The sequence below is a fragment of the Meriones unguiculatus genome, chromosome 7 (genome assembly GCF_030254825.1).
Source record: "Meriones unguiculatus strain TT.TT164.6M chromosome 7, Bangor_MerUng_6.1, whole genome shotgun sequence".
NCBI classification, from domain to species: Eukaryota; Metazoa; Chordata; class Mammalia; order Rodentia; family Muridae; genus Meriones; species Meriones unguiculatus.
In genome coordinates this window covers 25,183,338-25,204,575 of record NC_083355.1, presented here as the reverse complement: position 1 = coordinate 25,204,575, position 21,238 = coordinate 25,183,338, and the positions used below count along the sequence as shown (strand labels likewise).

Sequence of the window (21,238 nt, the reverse complement as noted above, 5' to 3'; positions counted from 1 at the left end):
CCTTTCTCTCGCCGTCACATCACGTGTGTGTCTATGTGTTCCTGAAGAGTTGGGCAGAGCTGGATGTGTGTCAGTGTGTGTGTGTGGGGGGGGGGGTGTCAGAGGACAACCCTTGGGAGTCAGTTCTCCCCTTTGTCCTTACGCAGGTTCCACGGTGGAACTCAGGTCAGCAGGCTTGTGAGGTGACTTCACCCCCTGAGCCGTCTCACTGGCCTCTTTCTTCCTCTGACAGAATCTCATGTAGTCTGTGCTGGCCTTGACCCTGCGGTGTAACTGAGGATGGCCTTGAACTTCTGATGCTGCTGTTCCTACCTTCCACATGTAGGGATTATAGGCGTGTGGTAATATACCCAGCAAGGGTTTTTTTCTGAAACACTGGCAGGCAAAAGGCACCGTTGTTATTCTTTTACCAAAGAGGCTCAGTACATGCAAACGGCTTACCCAGATGTGTTTACCCAGGTCTTTGCATGACTCCTGGTTTTGTAAATGCAGCCTCATGTCTAGTTAAAGCAAAAACATATTGCGGGATAGGTTCTGTTTTAGACAAAGTCTTTTTAAAATTTATTTGTCTTTCCACACGGCCTGGGATGTTCTGGAACTCACTATGTAGAGCAGGCTGTCCTCATATTCATGGAGATCTGCCTGCCTCTGACTCCCAGGCGTTAGAATTAAAAGCGGGTGCTGTTATTGTCAGCTAAAATAAGCTTTTTTTTTTTTTTGAGACACTCTCTGCTGTGTCCCAGGCTAGCCTCCAACGCCCTATCAGAGCTCAAGATGACCGTGAACACCTGTTTTTCCTGCCTCTGAAGGTTCTCTGTGGATCTCCTGCTGTGGATTGGGCATAAGGTTTTCTGCGAGCTAGGCACACACTCTACAAAATCAGTTGCTTATTTATTTTTAAGTGTATGCGTATTTGTGTGTGTGTGTGTGTGTGTGCAGTGCCTGAGATGTCAGAAGAGAGCACTGGATCCCCTGGAATTGGACCTATAGATAGCTGTGAGCACCATGTAGGTGCTGGGAATCAAACCCAGGTCCTTTGAAAGAGCAACCAGAACTCTTACAGAATGAGCCCAGACAGTCTTACTGTGTAGCCTAGGCTGGCCTTGAATTCTGATTCTCTCGCCTCACCCTCCTGAGTTATGGGGCCTCAGGCATTCAATCCGTAATCACCTTAGGTAATTTTCATTTATTTATTTTATCTGTATTCGTATTTTGCCTTCTGTCTGTATACCGCATGTATGCCGGAGGCCCTCAAAGACCGGAAGAGGACGTCAGGTTGCCTGGAGTCAGAGTTGTGAGCCACCGTGTGGCTGCTGGGAATTGAACTCTGGTCTTCTGGAAGAACAGCCAGTGCTCTTACTCACTAAACCATCTCTCCAGCCTGTAGATGAATAATTTTTGAGCATTTCAAGCTCCCTGTAGAATATGATGTGCAGGCAGAACAATGTGTGTGCTCATACCCGGGCTTTTGTTTTGTTTCTTTGGAAACAAGGTTTTGCGGTTTAGCCTTGAACTTGCCGTGTATCCCAGGCTGAACTCAGATTCACCGCAATCCTCCTCCCTCTCCCTGCCGTGTGCTGGATACTGGCATTATAAGGATGTCCCATAATGCTGGGCCATACCTGTGTGTTCGTGTGTGTGTGTGCGTGTGTGCGTGTAGTTATCCTATTTATGCCTATGTGCCTATGTGAATGAACTCAAGTATGTGCAGGTGTCTGAGGAGGCCCAGCACCTGCTCAGTGGGTGTTCTGCTGACCTACGCTGAGGTCTTTAATGATCTACCTCACCTTCCAAAGTGAGGTGCCCACTCGAGTCTTAGGCTATTTTCCTCCTGGTTTTGTGAATTTTAAAATGTGGGTGCATGTGGAAGTGACCCCAGAGATCAGCCTCAGGTGTAGCTCCTCAGGCAATGCTCAGTTTCAAAAGTAAAGAGACAAGTTCTCTTATTGGCCAGCCAGTAAGCTTAGCCCCAGAGATCCTGCTGTCTCTGCTTCCCTACCGTTGGGACTATAAATCTGTGCCCAGATTTTTGACATGGGTTCTGTGGATGGACCACGGGTCCTCATGCTTGCACACAAGCACTTTACCAGCTGAGCTATGCTGGGCCCACGGTTTTGCTAGTTTTTCTGCAGGCAGCTTTCTTACAGGTTTTTAGATTTTTTTTGTACTTATTTGTTATTTCTGCAGTACACACGCATATCACTCCAGTCCCTTGCACAATTTACCACTGAGTAACACACATACCTAGACACGTTTGCTTTCTTATTTACCAATATTCTATGCTCTTTTAATAAGAGCATAGAGTAGTACACTCAATGTTTGTGCCTTTTTCTTCTTCTTCTTTTTTTTTTTTTTCTCAAGACAGGGCTTCTCTGTGTAGCGCTGGCTGCCCTAGACTCACTTTGTAGACCAGGTTGTCCCGGAGCTCACAGCCCTTCTCCTGCCTCTGCCTCCCTGAGTGCTGGGATTAACTGCGTGCGCCACTACGCGGCAATGTTTGTGTCTTTTATTAAGCCTTTTTTTTAACCTGAGAGACGTAGGCATTCCCCTGTGCTGTCACCCCGAGCTTCACGTGCTTCCTTCACTTTCAGGTCGACAAAATTCTCGTGGGATTTACTGCTGTGTGCTTGGCGTAAATTAGAGAGGAATCCGATTTCGTATTTTTCCATATGAACGATCCGATGTCGAGTAGGTCTTTTCCCCTGCTCTGCTGTGCTACCTTTCATTATTATTTATTTGTGTGTGTGTGTGTGTGTGTGACACTTTTGGTATGGACTGTCTATGGGGGAGGGGCTGTTTCTTGGTTCTCGACTCTGACCCGTCGGTATGTTCACCTCTTCAGCGTCCAGCTGACAACAAGCAGCTTTATCGTTCCGTCCCTCCTCCTCTCACGCCTTGACATTTTTCTTTTCAAAGCCGATCCATTCGGGGGCTCGGAGCAGCGCGTGGGTCGGGTCCGGAAGGGGCGTGCTCAGAGGATTAACAGCACCGAGGAGGTGAGGCTCCTTCTCGTTCCCAGGGCACCCTCCCCGGGGTGGGAGCCTGGGCCGCGGTGCCCATCCCTCCGTGGGGAGACGGCGATGCGTCAGCAGGCGCCCTCGTCCCCGGCCCCGCGGGGGAAGCCACGTCTCACACGCGCGACACCAGCGCGGAGGGCAGTCCTCCCCGAGCGTCCTTTCCCCGCGGCCCCACGCCCGCGCGATGCCGCCGGAGGAGCCCTGAGGCGAGTTCCGTCCTCCGCTCCGAGAAGCGCCCGGGGACGGTGAGCCACGGAGACGCCCGGACCACCACACGGGTCTCTGACCTCTAATCGCACAAACCTCCGGGAGCCACTCGCTCCCGACCAATCAGGATTCCCCTGGCGCCGCTATGCCCGCCCTCCGGCCCCGTCCGGCTACCTCATTCGCGGCTCATAAAGCAATCCGGCCGTTCGTTCTGCACGCCAGCCAATCAGAGGACAGGGGGGCGGGGACTTCCAAGCGCGCCTGAGTGCGGCCGTCCCCGGACAGGAGAGCCTCGGGATCCTTCGGCTCCTTTCGTTTTCCCTCCAGGGCAAAGTTATATTCAGTCGTTCCGTCAACACGTTTATTTTTCCGCCCGGCTCGGCGCGCGTGCGCAGTGCCTGCCAGCCCAGGCTGTTCCTGAGATGTAAGACCCGAGAAGGGAAGCTGAACGGCCATCCTGCAGGTCAGTGCATTCCCCGCGCAGCCTCGGGTGGGTTCCTCCTTCCTGCAAGGCTCCAAAACAGGGGGTTCGAAGGCCAAAAAGGTTCCGTGAGGTCCCACCGAGATTTGAACTCGGATCGCTGGATTCAAAGTCCAGAGTGCTAACCATTACACCATGGGACCTGCTGGCGGCTTTAGGCGCCCGGCAGCCTTCTCAAGCCGCATGACGTTAGGCAACCTTCTCTAGGCTTCGCTACGCTCGGCTTGGGCCCCAGGTGGACGCGGAACGGCCGACATTCCCGCTCCCAAGCGTTCCTGAGCCCCGAGGTGTCCCCTCTTCCGGTGCTCCTCCGTGGGTACCGGGCCCTCGGCCCCCCTGTCCGGGGGTCGGCGCGTTGTCGGGGTCGGACCAAGTCCGGAGGAAGCGGGCTCCGGGCGGGAGTGCGCGTGGTTTACGTATTTATGGTAGGAGGCCTGCGGCCGGGACGCCGTAGCCCAGCGGGGAAGGACGCGGGGATGCAAACGGGGGGATGCAAACGCGAGGATGCAAACGCGGGGACCCCGGAGAGGGCGCCCCGCTTGGTCCCCGCCGTCCCCGCTCCGCGCACAGATGGGGAGACGGGCGCTTCCAGTCCGCACTTCCGCCCGCCCGCTCTCTGAAAGCTCCGGCTGTCGAAACTTCTAGAGTTCGGATCCTTAGCGGTCCCCGGTGAGATCTTTAACAGCAGACGTTCCCCTCCTTCTCCCCCCCCAAAGAAGGGATTTCTCTGCGCTTTCTCCCTCTCTCAGTTTCGCCGACTGTAATTACCTGCGGGTCAGTCTAGCAACGGTTTTTGACTCGGCGATTTCGCAGTCAGGGGGATATCCTCCTCTTACAAGGAGGCTGTACGGCTGTTGTTTACTCTAATGCAGTGAAGACTGGCAGAAAATATTAAAAAAGAAAAGAAAAGAAATAGCTGTTCTGGAGGCGCTTTTAAGAGGCGCAGAAGTTCTTGTGGTCACACATGAGCGCTAAGGTGTGCAATGTTAAACACACAGGGTTGCCTCCTGAGGGAGAGCGATGGACAAGCAGGCAGGGTGTGGACGTGGTTTAATAGCCTGATGACCTTTGCACTGTGTGGCAGAGACCACAGCAGTCCCCCCCGCCCACACCCCTAGCGAAGATGTCTCATGTACATGACAGTTTCAGTGTGGTCATGTCTTAAACTTTGTTATGCTCCTGGGATTGGGTTAATTATTGCCAGGAAAAATTTCACCAAATTGTTCTGGGCTTAAATATGCCTAAAATCAACTGCTCGACGTCAGACTCGAAGTTTGAACCAGCACTGGCTCCCGAGTCGCGTTGAACTGAGCGGCCTTCTTGCCTCCTGCAGATCATTGCTCAGCTGGCCTTGGTGGTCAACGGAGACAACCCCACCCCCACAAACTTGTATTGAGACAGAAGACAGACCCAATGAAAACAGCTCTGCCTTCCACTTCGGAAGCTTAAGATGCCACCCACATGCAAACGGAAGAGCTACGCAGTAGTGCAGTCTATTTGCTGTGTGACATTGTGTTAGTCAGGGTTCTAAAGGGTAACAGAGCTTATAGAATGAATATATATATTATTAATATAACATGTTATATAAACATATTATATAACAGTATTGTGAATGAATGTATGTATACATAAGAGGGAGCGAGGAAGATGGAGTCATGAACCCAGGAAACAGACTCCAGAGACCAGCGTCGAGGTGCAGATCTATTTTATTGTGAAGCAGCAAGCCTTTTTATACGACCTTTGGGCCAGTGGGGAGTTGACAGGAGCTTTGGGGTAGCCAACCATCCCACTGTCACTTCGAGGAGATAGCAGGCCTGCAGCACCTGAAGGGACTTCCTTATGGACCAGGAAAGCAGCCACTGCCCTGCTCCGGGCACATTTTGAGGTTCTGGTAGATTGCTAGGATCATCTGTTTTGTGTCAGGAGATAGGCCAGCAGATATGGGCACTTGGACCATAGAGTGGTGTGGAAGCCTCTCTCACTGTCTGACACCGGTCCCTACCCAGGGTCCACAGCACCCACAATATAAATGTATATATTTATATAAATATCTCATAAATATATTAATATATGTCCAATTAAAGGTATGTCTTCCCACCTCAAGATCTGGATGAAAAGTGGATCTTAACTATTTCAAATAAAACAAAATCCCTCACAGGCGAGCCCTCCGTTTTTGGATTTAGTCAAGTTGACGTCCAAAATAAGCCTCATGGGTCTTACTTCCTTGAGGAATTCAATGTTTTGCAAGTCTGGGTGACACCAGCACTGTGCCCAAAGCAAATGCACTTACTCTCCAGGCTCAGTGTTCGTGTGTTCCCATGTGTTCATGCATGAACCTGTCTTTAGCTTGATTGGTTGGACTTGGACAGGATCCAGAGACTAATACTCAGAAGCCATAGATTTTAGAATTGGATCCAATTCTGGTGGTGTCTCTGACACCCATTGACCTTAGTGCCATAGGGCAGCCATGCCATGGCCACTGACTCCTCAAGTGACAACCCAAGCAAACGGGCCTTTCTGGGTTCTTGGTCACCCCAGGCCCCTGGATTCCTGGCCACTTTCCTGAGCTTGTTTCATCCACCCCCTTCTAGTGCTATGCGCTATCCACCATCCTTCTGGTAAGTTCCTCTTCTGTATAATGCATGGCATCCTTTACCCATGCATGCAGTCAAGAACATGGTTAGCCCAAGCCCCCAAAAGCTTCGTTGTCAGCAGCGTGGCCATTTGTCTTTATAACTCTTACATACTATCAGAAGAAACACTAAATGTTTTCTGTTTTGAGGAATAAACCATTCCAACCTTGTACTTCTGTTAGGGGTTACTGTCCTTCAAGGCTGAGCCTGAACACCAGCCATTTTTAGGCCTCAGTTTTCTTGCTTGTTTCTTACAAAGGTTTTAGGTAGCATAAGCCTATAATCTCAGCACTGTGAGGTTTTAGGTAGCATAAGCCTATAATCTCAGCACTGTGAGGCCACTGGCAGGCTGCTCTCTGTGAGTTCTAGGACAGCTAGGGCTACATAGAGAGACTTGCCTGCCCACAAATGGTCCTATGACTCACACAGGACAGACACAATGTCACAGTCTCCCCCACCCCTGTCCTCTCTCCCTCTCTAGGGTTTCACTATGCCCCACAACTTGCTATGTAGACCAAAGATCAAAGACATCAACTGGCCTGGTGTGATTTCTCAAGAGCTAGTGTAGGTCAGGATTATGTCCCTACAGCGGGTAGGCCACAGATCCTTCTGTGTTTACAAGAGTGACAGTGACTCCTACTGCTGTGGATAGAAACAGGTTTGTTTTGGTCCCAGGTGTGGGATGTGGGACTGATTCAAATAGTCCACAACAGCAGACTGCCTCATGGGGGCTTTGAGAAGAGCTCTGTGCCAGCTGCAGGTAGTTTAAATCTGAGGACTCTGGAGAGGGGATAAATGCCAGAGCCCAGAGAGTGGAGAGGACAAAGATCAAGGCTGCTGCTGCTTTCCCCCTTGCTGCTCCTAGTTGCTGCTATGAGACAAGAAGGTGGAGATTGGGCTGGAGAGATGGCTCAGAAGTTAAGAGCACTGTCTGCTCTTCCAAAGGTCCTGAGTTCAATTCCCGGCAACCATATGGTGGCTCACAACCATCTGTAGTAAAAATCCGATGCCCTCTGCTGTCCTGAGGCACACATGCAGGCAGAACACTGAATAATAAATAAATCTTTAAAAAAAAAAAAAAAAAAAAAAGGTGGAGATCTCCTGAAATGAGGATTGGACCGGCTCCAAGGAACCCGACAGCCCTGACAAGCAGGAAGCACCTAAGAGAACTGTACTCCTTCTCCCACCAACCCTTTCTCTCTCCTACCTGGTGTTGGGGTGTTAGAAGGGATTGGGATGGAGTAGGGAGAAAAAGATAAAAGAAATGAAATGTAAATCAGTTTTGGTTTTTTGTTTTTTTTAAAGTATGCCATCTCGGTGACATTAAAGGATTGCTCTCCTTGTCTTTGCTTGCTGCAGTTAGAGGAAAGGGATTCAGTTTTTCCACCCACTGTCTCCATTTGATGTGGCTGGGAAATCTCAGAGTAGGCCCTAGAGCTTGCTAGTCTTTAAATATGGCTACTGTCTTACCCGACTTGGTGACTGAACTGCTTGCTAGGGACATAGGAGCACCCGAAGGAAGAAATGTTCTCATTTTGGGCCCAGAGACTCTTAATACCATACTGTCATGTGACACTACCCTTAGGAAGGTGTGAACAAACATAACTCCAATTAGGGAACCAATGACAGAGCAAAATAAGGACTCTACTCAAGCCCAATATAGTGGACCAACGAGTTTTATTGGGATTACTTACAGACATATGGGTGAGGGTTTATTACAGAAAAGGAAATGACTCAAAAGACAGCTGTACCATGAGAGCTCACCATGTCACAAAAGAAGTAAACTTGGAGTCTTCTGTACCATTTGCAGGCAGCTTGACAGGTTAGAAAACGTCTGTTGCAGGGAGCTCAGCTTGGCTGAGAATGCCTCTTAGCACCTTTTATCTACTTGGGAGGGAGGGGCCTACTGTGTCTGGTAGGTTTCAGGGACTTCCTGAAGCCTTTGGGTTGAATGTAATGTTTCACATCCCTTGAGAACATTTAGTGCTCCTGGGGAAGAGGGGTTACTGGATTGTAGAGGAATTTTAATACAGAAGATGGCCATCCTGGCAAGAGATCACATCCAAAGACCTTCTAGGTTTGTGTGATATGGCTGGAATACAAACATACCTTTAATCCAGGAGACAGAGGCAAGCAGATCTGAATTCAAGGCCAACCTGGTATAGAGCAAGTTTCAAGTAAAGAAAAGCTTAGATCCAGGTGTGGTGGTACATACCTTTAATCCCAAACAATGAAAGTAAAGATAGTTTGTAGAAGGAAGCACCCATGTTTGAAAGTGACACCTAATTGAGTGGCAGAAGAGGTGACAAATCAGAGAAAGATTTGACAAAATAGGATAACCCAACTCAGGAGAAGAGAGGGGAACTATTGAGGGAGCAACACAGAGAATGAGAGAAAAGGTAGCTTTTACTGGGATAGTTTTACAGAGAGAGGTTGAATAAGCGGATAAGCTAGACACAGGTGAAGACCAAATGAGTGAGCCGGCGAATGAGAAGGAGCCAGAAGATTAGAAAAGATTGCTCCAGTTAGTTTGATGCCAACTAGAGCAATTCAGGGACTGAGAGAGAAGCCAGATTGAATAAATCACCTGGGAGAGGAGTTTGAAGCAGAACAGCTGAGTTGAATCAGACAGCCCAGAGCTCAGTAAGAACAAGAAAGGGTGAGTTTATTAAGCAGCAAGTTTGAGAGGCTGAAAACCCTAAGACAGTGCGCGGAGGCTAGAAGCTTCCAGGACTAGGCCTAGGTTAGCAGAAGGAGGTAGTAAGCCCCTGAGACAATGGAAACAGACAAAAGTTCCTTTTACACTAGATCATAGTTTCTCTCTCCTGGAGAGATGGTTCTAGATCTTGAAGTAGAGAAGGCACTGTGCTTGGGCATGCTGATGATAATCCTGTCAAACTGGAGGATGGCGTAGTTGCTGCCAGAGTGCCTGGAGTTACAGACTGCAGCCACGCCTTGCTTTGTGTTCTGGGAATCTGGACTCAAGTCCTCAAGCTTGGGCAGCTTCTGAGCCATTTCCCCAGCCTGATTTGGGTTTTGTTTTTAAATATTAAAAAAAAAAATTCATCAAGCCGGGTGCACACCTGTAATCCCAGCACTCTGGGAGGCAGAGGCAGGCAGATCTCTGTGAGTTCAAGTCCAGCCTGGTCTATAAAGTGAGTCCAGGCCGCCAGGGCTACACTGAGAAACCCTGTCTCGAAAAATCACAAAACAAACAAAATGCTCAGTCTATAGCCCTGGCTGGTGGATCTCTGAATTCAAAGCTGGCATTAGCTGGTCTCCCTCACCCCTTCCCTTTCCATCCTCCTCTTCAGTGTTCGGCTTTTTTTTCTTCTTCTTTTTTGTTTGTTTGTTTTTCTCCAGACAAGGTTTCTCTGTGTAGCCTTAGCTGTCCTGGAATTTAGCTCTGTACACTAGCCTGGCTTCAAACTCACAGAGATCTGCCTGCCTCTGCCTTCCTGAGTGCTGCCACCACCGGGCCCCTGTCTTTGTCTCTTATTCCCTGCTCTTTGCCCCTCCAGGGCAGATAATCTTTGTGCTGAGAACTTGGCCTTGGGGTATCTCCAGCCAACTTCGAGGTCCCTACAACAGCTCCAGCTCCTGGCTACTTTGTCCCCCTGTTCCTCTTGTTGGGAGTCTGCTTTTGGTATCCCTAATGACCAGTCCTTTTTTCTTTTTCTTTTTCTTTGTTGTTGTTGCTAGCAGCCAGTCTGTTTATTTGAACTTCCTGTCCCTTGCACCTTTAAGTGGAGCACTGGAGACGGTTCTTGAAGTAGTGGAGCGCAAGCTTGAATTGGACCTGAGAATTGGTGTTGGTGCGGTAAGTGCTGTAAGACTTCTCCAAGGCAGCCAGCGCTGGGTCTTTTGCTGGCGTCCGTGTTTGGTGCTCTACAGTCACGTCCTTGCATGAGCCCACCAACAGGCTTCCCAGCCCGTCAATAAAGAACTCTGCAAAGAGAGGAGGAACAGGGGACAAAAGGAAGCTGAAGCCACGCAGCCAGGCGTCCTCACCCTCACTGTGGGCCCTGGAGCAGGAGGGGTGACGTGGGAGAGGGGGAGGGGAGTTCCTGGGTGCTGTTTTAGGTGGAAAAGACTTTCTGAAAGGAGAAGGTAAAGGGTGGAGCTGAAGGGAGGAAGAAGTAGGCTGTCTCAGATGGGCAGAGGCAGCCTAGGGGAGACACTTGAGAGGTGAGGGTGAGGAGGGGGACTGTGGGCTCCATCGTCAGGGGTGAAAGGGGAAGGAGAAAGAAGAGGTTCCCAAGGGGGACCCCCTCCCCTGCCCCCTCCGTCAGACCTCCAAGCTTCCCACCTGAGTGAGCCACTCTCTGCAGGATGGGATCAAAACCAACTCTTCGGAGTTGCTCTGTGTGAGCCAAGAAGAAGTTGGTAACGCCACTGGCCACCGTGCATCCGGGGAAGCCGTCCAGGGCCCGGAACGCTCCCCACCTCTGGTGAAGGCAGTCTCCGTTCTCACTCTGTTCCAACAACAGCCTGAACTGGAAAGTGTTCCCCTGCACGCTGCCGCCCACCTAGGCCACAAACAGAAACCGGGGTCTGAGCAGGCTCAGTACTCTTCCCCTCTAGGAAGCCTCGCTCCACCGCACCCCCATGGGAGTAAATGCTGTACTCTATGGAGCTAGCCTCCTCAGGGCCCTCAGAGGCTCTGCCCTTCCTGCACTGCTCCTGGGTCCTTCAGATCATCGAATCCCTATCTCCACATACAGGCACTCACATACAAATGTGTATACATACACATACACACTTGCTTTATAGCCAAGGCTGGCCTTGAACTCCTGCTTCCACAGGCGTGCACCAGCACACACAGTGTATATCTTTAGGGGTTTGGGTTTTGTTGTTGTCTTTGAGGTAGGGATCTATTTTGTAGATCAGGCTGGCCTTGAACTCACAGAGATCCTCCTGCCTCTGTCTCCCCAGTGCTGGGATTAAATACATGTCCAACTGTATTTTTATACTTAAAAAACAAAACAATGTCATGGGGTGGAGGGTAGAGAGTAGTTAAAAGCACTTGTTCTTGCAGAGGACCAGGTTCTGTTCCCATCTGGCACCCACACGGCAATTCATATCCATCTGTAACTCCAGTTCTGGGATATCCAGCACCACGAGTTCACAGATACATAGGCAGCAAAACAACTATACACATAAAATAAAATAAAATAAAAAAAATCAGTAAATCTAAAAAAGCTTGGGACCAAAGAAGAACACAGTTCTCTTAAACCTCATATAGTCCAAGAAAATCAGAAATGATGCGTAAACGGGCTGTTTTGAAAATTGAACAACTTCAGACTTTTTTAGTGTGGTGTATAAAATCTGCTCAAGGGAAGCCATTGGGGAGTCAAAAGCAGAACGCACGTGCTCTCCAGCCTTCCTGCGAGGCCCTCTCCTGCCTTGTCCTCCTCTCTGCTCCTCCCTCAGACACTGGCGTTCCTTTCTCTTCCTCTGTCCTTTCCCCTCACCTCAGGCTACAGCCGGCTGAACTTGGCCTTTGAACCTTACCACATCCAGTTCAGTTTTCTCCAGGACATCCACCAGCACCTCAATCTTGGTGTTGTTGTTGAAGAGAAAGTCATCATCTACCCAGAGGACATATTTGGTGGTCACCTGTGAGATGGCCAGGTTTCTACCAGCAAACCAGCCCTGTGGGTAGCATGGGGTTAGATCAGCAGCTGTCCCCTGGCAGGGTGAGGCTTTCGGAATTCCCAGTGGCCAGGCTGCCTCCCACCATGGACAAAGTTGGAGTGTGTGAGATTCCACAGTTCAGACAACTACTGGGTCAAAGGAGTCCACCTCAGAGAATCATGTTAGGGACAGCAACCTTCTGGATCAGAGGCTGAGACAAAGACTGGAAAGCCCCTCCTTGGACCAGTGGCCTCTGTGTATAGGCTGGAGTCCTTTCTCACCATACAGTTTCCTTCTACTTCCTGGGAGATGGTGGTTTGGGGAACGTCTGCTATCAGTGATATCCCTCCCTCTTCTATCCTTGGTGGAAGATGGGAAGGAAAGAGGGAGGGAAGGAAGCAGACAAGGAGGGAGGAAGGGAGAGCCTAGCTTGGGCACAATCCCAGGGAACAAAAGGCTGCCGTTAACCCACACACAATCAGATGTTAGCTCCCTTAAGTCACTTAAAAGAACCCCTGTAAGGAGCTGGAGAGATAGCTCAGAGGTTAAGAGCACTGGCTGCTCTCCCAGAGGTCCTCTGAGTTCAATTCCCAGCAACCACATGGTGGCTCACAACCATCTATAATGAGATCTGGTGCCCTCTTCTGATGTGAAGGCATACATGCAGATATTGTATATATAATAAATAAATTAATTTTAAAAAATCCCTGTAAGATGGAATAAACTAACACTTTATTAACGTGGAAAAATGAGATCCATCTAATTTCTCTCTGAAGGAGAGAAGCCCCCGACTGCTCTTCCCACAGGACTCTGCCCCCTAAAGAAGGCATGGAAGCAGCTGAATCTGGAGGCCTCCTGTTTTGGGAGCTAGGTGTCCCCAGTCTGAGGGGAACATACCTTTCCAAAGGGCATGGGGTAATATTCCAAATAGTCATCTTTAATTTCCAGGGGCTGCTTGCTGTCATCAGCCACAATCACAGTTAAATCTGGGTAATATTTTCGAATGCTCTGAAGCAGGATCTTAAACTTGTGAGGACGGAGGAAAGTCTTGGTGGCAATGGTCACCAGGTTTCTGAGCTTCCTCTCTAGAGAAAAAATGTAAAAGTGAATGCTAGCACCCCAGCTCTGGATTCGCTTTCTTCGGGTAGGGCTTGTTTTGGTTTGTTTGGGGTTTGAACCTAGGGCCTCATACATGCTAAGAAAGCATTCTATCAACTGAGTTATAGTTCCATCATCTGATGGCTTCTTTATCTTTTGACCTGTCAGCATTGGGGACCTCGTCCCTGGTTGGCTTTGCTGTGCTATTCTGCTGTCGGGGTTCCTCATTTTCTGGTTGCCTCTTAGCAAGCCCTTGTGCGTCCATCTTACTACTAGAAGTTGAGGTGTCCAGAGCTTTTTCTCTAAAGGGGGTTCCTGATGAAAGGTTCCAGGAAGAGAAGAAAAGGTCTAAAGGACTAAAAACCCACCCTTGTTTTTCAGTTCTAAGAAGGGCTTTCCTAGGAGAAGTCCCCTGGCCTCTGTCTCAGAGAGGCATGGTTAGAGAGAAGTCTACTTGAAGACCAGAGGACCTGGACCAAGTTGTTGACCGTAAAGCACGTCACTTGAAAAAAACAACAAACAAGCAAACAAAAAAACCCCACAAGACTTGGAGGGGCTGGGGAGATGCTCAGTGGTTGAAATATTCGCCCCACAAATGTGTAGCTGCCCAAGTTCATATCCCCAGAATCCACAAAAATGCTGGGAGGGGTATGGCAGCATGCCTGTAGTTTTAGCTTCAGAAGATGGGTTCAGGGGGTCCCCAGGGCAAGCCGCCCCCCAGGGAGACCAGCTGTATTATAGAGCCCTGGCTTTGACCAGGAGACCCGGTCTCAATGAATGGGGTGGGAGTGCCGTGAGGATGATCCCAGACAGAAGGCTAGGACTGACACCTGAGACGCTCCTCTGAACTTCATATTCCCACTGTGGCACGAGCGCACAGATGCGCACACATACACAATCACTAATTGCCTGGAATCTCACCACTAACAAGGCTGAGTCCAGAGGATTACCAGTCTAGTCATACGGAAGGGATGAAAATCCAGCTCTGTTGGTAGAGTGCCTACCTACTTAACACACCCAAAGCCCTAGGTTTGATCCCCGGCAACTGGGCTTGGTGGTACATGTGTAAAATTCCAGCACTTGGGGGCACTAGGCAGTGTTGGAGGGCCTTGCTCTTTGAGGTTGCAGTCCTCCAGGACCGATAGCCTTTCTGAGCTTGGCACTAGACAGAGGACTCTCCCTCTCCCCAGCAGGGACCTCACCTGGAGAACGTCCTCAGGCAGAGATGCCTCTAACCATACCTGGTGTATGACCTTCGGCACAGTTCCCTGCTAGCACTCCCCCCTCTCCTTGTGCCTACAGGATAAGTAGGTACTATGTACCCTAGGACCGTGCTGCCAAAGCATCCTTGGAACTCCTAGTTTCAACCAATTATGTACGCTTATCGCTTATCCCGGAGCCTCCTGCCCACTCCCTAAGGACTATACAGCTTTTGTTCATTCCCAATAAAGGTGAGCTGTCTCACACCTGGCCTGGTGTCACACACCTGTGATGTCAGCACTCATGGAGGTAGAGACAGGCGGATCTCTGTGTGTTCGAGACCAGCCTGTCCAGGACAGCCAAGGTTACACAGAGAAACCCCGTCTGGAAAAACAAATGTTATCTTGCTGAAGTGGTTTTCAGAGGTCATTCCGTAGTACTTGCTGGCCTTCCAAATCCCCAGTTTGTCCCCTCTGCCCCCTTGTTCCTGAGAACCGTTGGCCTGAGGAATGAGGGAGAGCCACAGGCAGGAGGTTCAATAATATTCTCAACTATAAATATAGTTTGAGCTCACCCTGGGACACGTGAGACCTTGTCTCAATAAAGGGCTGAGAGGTCTGGAGAGCTGTGTTGGCAGTTGAGAGCACATACCGCTCTTGCAGGGACCAGAGTTTGGTTCTCAGCACCCACATCAGGTGGCTCACAACCACCTGTCACTCCAACTCTAAAGAGATCCAAATTCTGGCCATTATGGATACCCATGCCTCCCAATCCTTCCCAAAACAGTTCCACCAACTACAGACCAAGCATTCAAATATATGAGTCCGTGGGAGACCTGGCCATTCAGACTACCACACCCTCTGACTCTCACCCCGCCTGATGGACTCCCTGAACCTCAAAGACGAGAGCCTTACCAGGTCCAGGGTCATACAACTTGGGTACAACTGGCTGGTTGATGGTGACTGGAAACTTGACCACTGAGGACTCGGACTCCAAACTCACTGGAAGGAAAAGAAAAGTCAGAGGCCAGGCCGTGTCAGATCTGCTCAGACCCTGATGTCCTGAGGAAGTCAATGAGGCCAGCAGCTGCAGAGAGTCCTGGCTGGGAGGAGGCCGAGGACCCACGAAGACTGGGGCATCCTGACTCCTGACTTGCCGTGTATCCCTGGGGCTATGAGGATGTGCTGCTGGAATGGGCTGGAGATTCAAGGACCTGGATGAAGTTGGACTCTGCCGTGCCCGACCTGAAACAGGTTCCTCCATCAGCTTCTCCACTGACAAAACCAGGGCAGTAATATCCACTGTACCTTATCACATTTGGGGTTACATTCTGAAGAAAATGCTTTCAAATCTGAAGGTGGGGAGGATGCTCGCTATAGCCATGGAGGATTAACCTAGGACCCTGAGTCCTCCTTATTCCACCCCTTAGGGTCCTAGGCAAAGCAGGACCTCCCACCCACACCTAATGTCATGTGGTTACTGGGACTCGAACACAGGGCTCTGTACATGCTAGGCAAGTACTCTACCAACTAAGCTGAACTTCCATTTGTCCAAGCTACATTTTTTTTTCTTATTGCTGTGTCATGCACATACTCAAAAAAGAAATAGATACTTTTAACTGATGCAGAGAGAGGCTGAGGCTGTACTGAGGCTGGCAAGACTTGTTCTCCCAGTTCCCTGTCATGGGGGGATGTGGAGAGAGGCAAAGCCATACCCTTGGAACTGGCCACAGTCTCTCTGTTCATGAGTGCTTAGGACAAGATAGTGACATGCAGGCTGGTTAGGCTGGTCCCTCCTCAACACAAGCTTTAAAGCTGCAGAGGGGTCATCACAATGGCTCAGCAAAAAGAGAGAGAAAAGGAAGGAAGGAAGGAAAGAAGGGAAAGGAAGGAAGGAAGGAAGGAAAGAAGGAAAGAAAGAAAGAAAGAAAAAGATAGATTGATGTATGGTTGTAATCCCAGCATTATGGATGCTGAGGTTTAGGAGTTAAGAATTTGAGGCCAGCCCCAGGATACACAACAAGATCCTACCTCAAGCAAATGGACAAACAAGTAAACAAACAAACAAACCAGCAGAGTGTGGTAGTATGCACGTGTAATCCCTAAACTTGGGAGATGAAGAAAGGAGGGTCCAGAGTTCAAGAACAGCCAGCTACAACCACAGGAGAGAGTTTGGGATATCCTGGGCTACAGGAGAGCTTATCTCAAGAAACAAGGCTGGCGATGTAACTCAGCTGTCAGAGTGTGGTCTACCACACAGGAAGTCCTGGCTTTGATTCCCAGCCCCGCATGAACGTTACTTGGAGGTGCACTGCCTATAACCCCAGCATCCGGGAGGCGGAAACGGGAGGGGCACACGTCCAGAGTTGGAAGTTGGCCTGGGCCGTCTGAGATCCCGTGTATCAAGCAGAACAAAACCCCGTGGATAAGAGGAAGAACTGGAAGGTGCTGTGGTTGGCATCAGTGTCTGCCAAGGTCCACGTAGTATAGGCACAGGCCGCCACGGCGCAGCGGGAGTCGGAGCCCTCAGAAACTAGGGGCTGATGGGAGCTGTCCAGGGCCCTGTGGGCATGCCTTGAAGCTGACAGCAGGACCTGCCTCCTGTCTCTCTGCTCCTGTTTGCTTCCTAGCTCTGAGGCGAGCGGCTCCTCTCTTATCACACAGCCGCCTCGCCACAAGCAAAAGGGCCAAGTCACCCCAGCCTGAAGCCCCCAAACCTGTGAGGCAGAGGAAACCTTTCCTTCTTCTCCATTACCTCGGGTATTGGCTACAGTGACAGGACATCGACGTGGCAGCAGGGGGACACTGTTGGATGCTATCAATAGGAAGGTCATTGTCTGGGCTTAGAAACTGGCGCACAGGAAGAATCTCTGGCGAATGCTTGCTTCCTGGAGGAGGAAGGCTTTGTGTGTGTGGGGGGGGGGGGGGGCTTGGTGCTTTTTTTCCAGCCCCCCTCAGCATTTTGCAGTTGGAAGACGGTATCTCACCCACGTCCACCTTGTGGAGATGGTACACTGCGCTGGTGTACGTCACATGCTGAAGGATGAAATTCAGGACCCTCCGATCGCTGGTGGAGATGGTCAGCTGCTTCTGGCCTCTGCCCTGTGCCACGTTTTCTGGGACGTCAGCAAGGGTGTTCAGTGTCCCCAGAGACGCTCTCAGGGTGACCTGGGGGTGACATTCACAGTGCTCATGTTATTGTACCTCTATCCATCTGTAGAGGCCCTTTGTCCTACCCAGTGAAACTTTATACCTACCCGACTGTAACCCCCTGGTCTCCCAGCCCTGAAAGATTCTAAACATCATGCACGGAGAAAAATCCATTCACAGGTAGGGCAAGTACCCAGGATGGCCAGCAGGGGGCAGAGCACCCAGGGTACAGAGCCGCCTTCAAGCACTAGGGCAGAAGGCTGGTTGGAAAGGAAGTAGACTAAGCCAGTCTCTAAGCCCGTCTCCCTCACCCCAAGACCCAGAGACTTGGAAATTTAAAGGACTCATTCTGCAAATATCTCTGTCTTTTTTCTTTTAAAGATTTATTTCTTTATTTTACATGAGTGCTCTATTTGCATGTATATCTGCATGACAGAAGAGAGCAGCAGATCTTATTATAGAAGGTCGTGAGCCACCATGTGGTTGCTGGGAATTGAACTCAGGAGACCTCTGGAAGAGCACACAGTGCCCTTAACCTCTGAGCCACCTCTCCAGCCCTCTATCTCTGTCTTAATGGACATTGTTCTTCGAGACTTCAAGAGCCAGGCGGTGGCAGTGGCGGTTGTGGTGGTGGTGGCGCAACCCTTAATCCCAGCACTTGGGAGGCAGAAGCAAGCGGAGTCTCTGCAAGTTCCAGGTCTGCAGAATGAGTTCCAGGACAGCCAGGGATACAGCAGAGAAACCCTGTGGCCTGGGGGCGGGGCCCATGACAACAATGAGGACTTCTCGATTATTTCTTCTTCCTCCTCTTTCAACAAGTTCTCACTGTGTTGCCCGGAGCATCCTTGAGCTCCAGGGCTCAAGAGTTCTCACTGCCTCCTGCCACTACCTCCCCAATATCTGAGACTATAGATGGGGGCCACTTTGCCTTGCTCCCCCTGCTGCTGCTGCTGCTGCTGCTGCTGCATGATTTCTGTTTGTCAGTCACGTCTGCTCCACCTCCCTCTGATGTCTGATGGATATCTTCCAGGGCTTGGTTCTGGGTCTTCTGAGTTATAATTCCCTGCCAGAGGATTTTACACATCATCCAGGAGAGGATTTTACTCATCATCCAGGAGATACCATCATCTTTCAAGCCGTTTCCAAATGTTTATCGCAGCCCACTTTGGTGGCACGCGTCTTTAATCCCAGCACTCAGGTGTGTCTTGTGAGTTTGGAGCTAGTTTAGTCTACACAGTGAATTCCACGCTGCAGGGTGAGGTGGTGAGACCTTGTCTCAAAAAAAAGAGTAAAACGAAATGTTTGTCTGACTCATCCCACTGCCTTCACCCTTTGCCCCGTGTGGTGGTCTGAAATGACAACAGCTCCTAAAGGTTCATATGTTTGAATTCTTGGTCTGCAGTTGGGGGAACTGTTTGGGAATGATTGGGAAGTGTGGCCTTGTTGGGGGAGGTGTGTTCCTGGGGCAGGCTTTAAGCCTTCCAGAGCATCCTCAGTGTGTCCTCTGCCTTTTGATTTTGATTTGCGGTGCGGCTCTCAGCTGCCACCATGTTCCTGCCACCATGTCTTTGCTCTGCTATCATGGACTCTAATCCTCTGGAACTGTAAGCCCAGTTAAATGTTTGTCTGTCTGTCTGTTTGTTTGTTTGTTTGAAACAGGGTTTCTCTGTGTGTAGCCATGGCTATCCTGGAACTATCTCTCTAGACCAGGCTGACCTTGAACTCTCAGAGATCTGCCTGCCCCTGTCTGGTATCAAAGACATGCACCACCACCTCCAGGTTTTAAGTGCTTTTATAAGTTGCCTTTGTCATGGTGTTTTTCTCACAGCAATGGAAAAGTAATTAAAACAGAAATTGGTTCCAGATTCGTGGGATAGTGCTATGACGGACCTGACCATATTTTTGAAGGAATGTGGAAGATTTGGGGACGTTGGACTAGGAAAGTGGTTAAATGCTGTAGGCGGAGTTTAATGGGCCATCCTAGGAGGGGTTTGGAAGGCCGCTGTGACGGAAGCTATGTGGGTTGTGGAGGCTCAGCTCCAGAGGTCTCAGAGGGGAACAACATTAGGGACTGGGCTAGAGGCCATCCTTGTGATAATCTGGTAATGTCTGCCTTCTGCCCTCAACCTAAAAACTTGCCTGAAGTGAAGTTAAAAAGCAATGGACTAATTTCTTCAGCCGAGAAGATTTCAAGACAGCCTAATGATGACTCTGTCGTACGGTTATTAGTGATTATTTTTAAGCAGGTGTACGATGAAAAAGAGCACGCGGGGCAAAGAGAAGTTCAAAATGTGCAGCCTGAAGAGAAAACGAGTAGGCCAGTAAGCAGCGTCCATGTCCACGGCTTCTGCTTTGGGTCCTGCTTCCAAGTTCCTGCTCTCGGTTCCTGCCTTGACTTTGAGGATGAATTATGCTGTAAAACCACAAACTGAAACAAAGCCCTTTGTTTCCCAAGATGCTTTTGGGGAACAAAAGCTTGTGGTGTTTAGCACAGCAATAGAAACCCTTACTAAGCCACCCTGCAAGGAAGGCTTGCATGAAACTCAGAGTTTAAAAAAAAAAAAAAAAAAAAAGCAAACAAACAATTGAACCGCTGGGCCATACAATGGCAGACTATGGCTTAGCTGTACAATCACAGAAACCAGAATACGGAGACCAGCACCTACATAACAAGCTGGGCAGCAGCCTGGAGAAGCCTATAACTCCAGCTCCGAGACACCAGACATTTCTTTTGGCCTCTGAGCATTGAGGCCTGAATTCACTTCTCAGCACAAAAATAAAAAACAAAAGACAACCAGGACAGGAGCCTTCCACAGAAGGCCTCTGAAAGACTCTACCCACCAGGGTATCGAAGGAGTTACTGAGACTCACAGCCAAACTTTGGGCAGAGCGCTGGAAACCTTGTGGAAGAAGAGGGAGATAGAAAGACCTGAAGGGGACAGGAACTCCACAAGCAGAACAACAGAGCCAAAAAAAACCTGGGCCCAGGGGGACCTGCAGAGACCAATACTCCAACCAAGGACCATGTGTGGAGAGGACCTAGACCCCTTGTTCAGAGGAAGCCCACAGGCTGCTCAGTTTCTAAGTAGGTTCCCTAGTAAGGGGTACATGAACTCAGTGGCTGGCTCTTTGATCACCTCCCCCTGAGGGGTACAGCCTTGCCAGGCCACAGAGGAAGATGATGCAGCCAGCTTTGATGAAACCTGATGGGCTAGGGTCAGATAGAAGGGGAGGAGGACCTTCCCTATCAAGGGACTAGGGGAGGGCATAGGGGGAGAAGAGGGAGAAAGAGTGGGCCTGGGAGGAGATGAGGGAGGGAGCTGCAGCGGGATACAAAATGAATAAATTATAATAAATAAATAAAATTAAAAAAAGAAAAGAAAACCCGCTAAATCAGTTTGTCACTAATAGAAACTGCCGATGTCAGCCCATCATCCCCTCTTGCTGCCATTGGCACTTGCTTCTATTCCAGCTCTCAGATGCCCAAAGAGCGGCCATTCTTGTTCCTCCTACCTGCAGCCCACCTGGGAGCAAGTCCTGCCCATTGATTCTACCTGAAGATGCAGCTGGAAGCAGGCTTCTCTCGTCCCCACCACCCTAAAGGCCACTCTTTCCTTTGTCTGCCGTAGGCAGGCGTCTTTGTGGGGAGAAGACTGGGTTATGCCACTCTTCTGAAAACTCAGGTCAATCAACAGAATGAAAGTCTCCATGAAGCAAGCCCGTAGGCCAATGAGGATGAGAAGCATACAGCCACTCCCACACCATAACGAGGCACACAGTGAAAGGGGCTAGAGGCATGGCTGGGTGGTAGAGCTT

General features: G+C 49.9%; 1 protein-coding gene, 1 long non-coding RNA gene and 1 other non-coding gene across 9 annotated transcripts in view; 1 reads left to right on the top strand and 2 right to left on the bottom strand.

The window, feature by feature from the left end:
* The first annotated feature begins 227 nt into the window (after positions 1 to 227).
* Positions 228 to 12,679, top strand: LOC132655156 (uncharacterized). 6 transcript variants are annotated; one of them, XR_009592815.1, is made up of 5 exons: positions 228 to 321; positions 2,592 to 2,688; positions 2,917 to 3,687; positions 5,039 to 10,158; positions 10,670 to 12,679. It is a non-coding gene; the product is annotated as an uncharacterized LOC132655156 (long non-coding RNA). The 6 variants fall into 6 exon arrangements; XR_009592817.1 differs by lacking the exon at positions 228 to 321 and having other exon boundaries at positions 372 to 2,688; positions 2,917 to 2,996; positions 3,552 to 3,687; XR_009592814.1 differs by having other exon boundaries at positions 2,592 to 3,687.
* Positions 3,777 to 3,848, bottom strand: Trnaq-uug (transfer RNA glutamine (anticodon UUG)). Its single transcript has one exon. It is a non-coding gene; the product is annotated as a tRNA-Gln (tRNA).
* B4galnt2 (beta-1,4-N-acetyl-galactosaminyltransferase 2) overlaps positions 7,999 to 21,238 on the bottom strand; it is a 39,883-nt gene continuing 26,643 nt past the window's right edge. For both annotated transcript variants that reach the window (XM_021645357.2, XM_021645356.2), the window contains exons 6-11: positions 17,260 to 17,440; positions 15,188 to 15,274; positions 12,873 to 13,060; positions 11,853 to 11,993; positions 10,648 to 10,867; positions 7,999 to 10,286 (exon numbers count right to left, since the gene is read on the bottom strand). In XM_021645357.2, the coding sequence (XP_021501032.1) occupies positions 10,081 to 10,286; positions 10,648 to 10,867; positions 11,853 to 11,993; positions 12,873 to 13,060; positions 15,188 to 15,274; positions 17,260 to 17,440 (1,023 nt within the window). In that variant the 3' untranslated portion in view covers positions 7,999 to 10,080. The remainder of the gene's footprint in view (positions 10,287 to 10,647; positions 10,868 to 11,852; positions 11,994 to 12,872; positions 13,061 to 15,187; positions 15,275 to 17,259; positions 17,441 to 21,238) is intronic.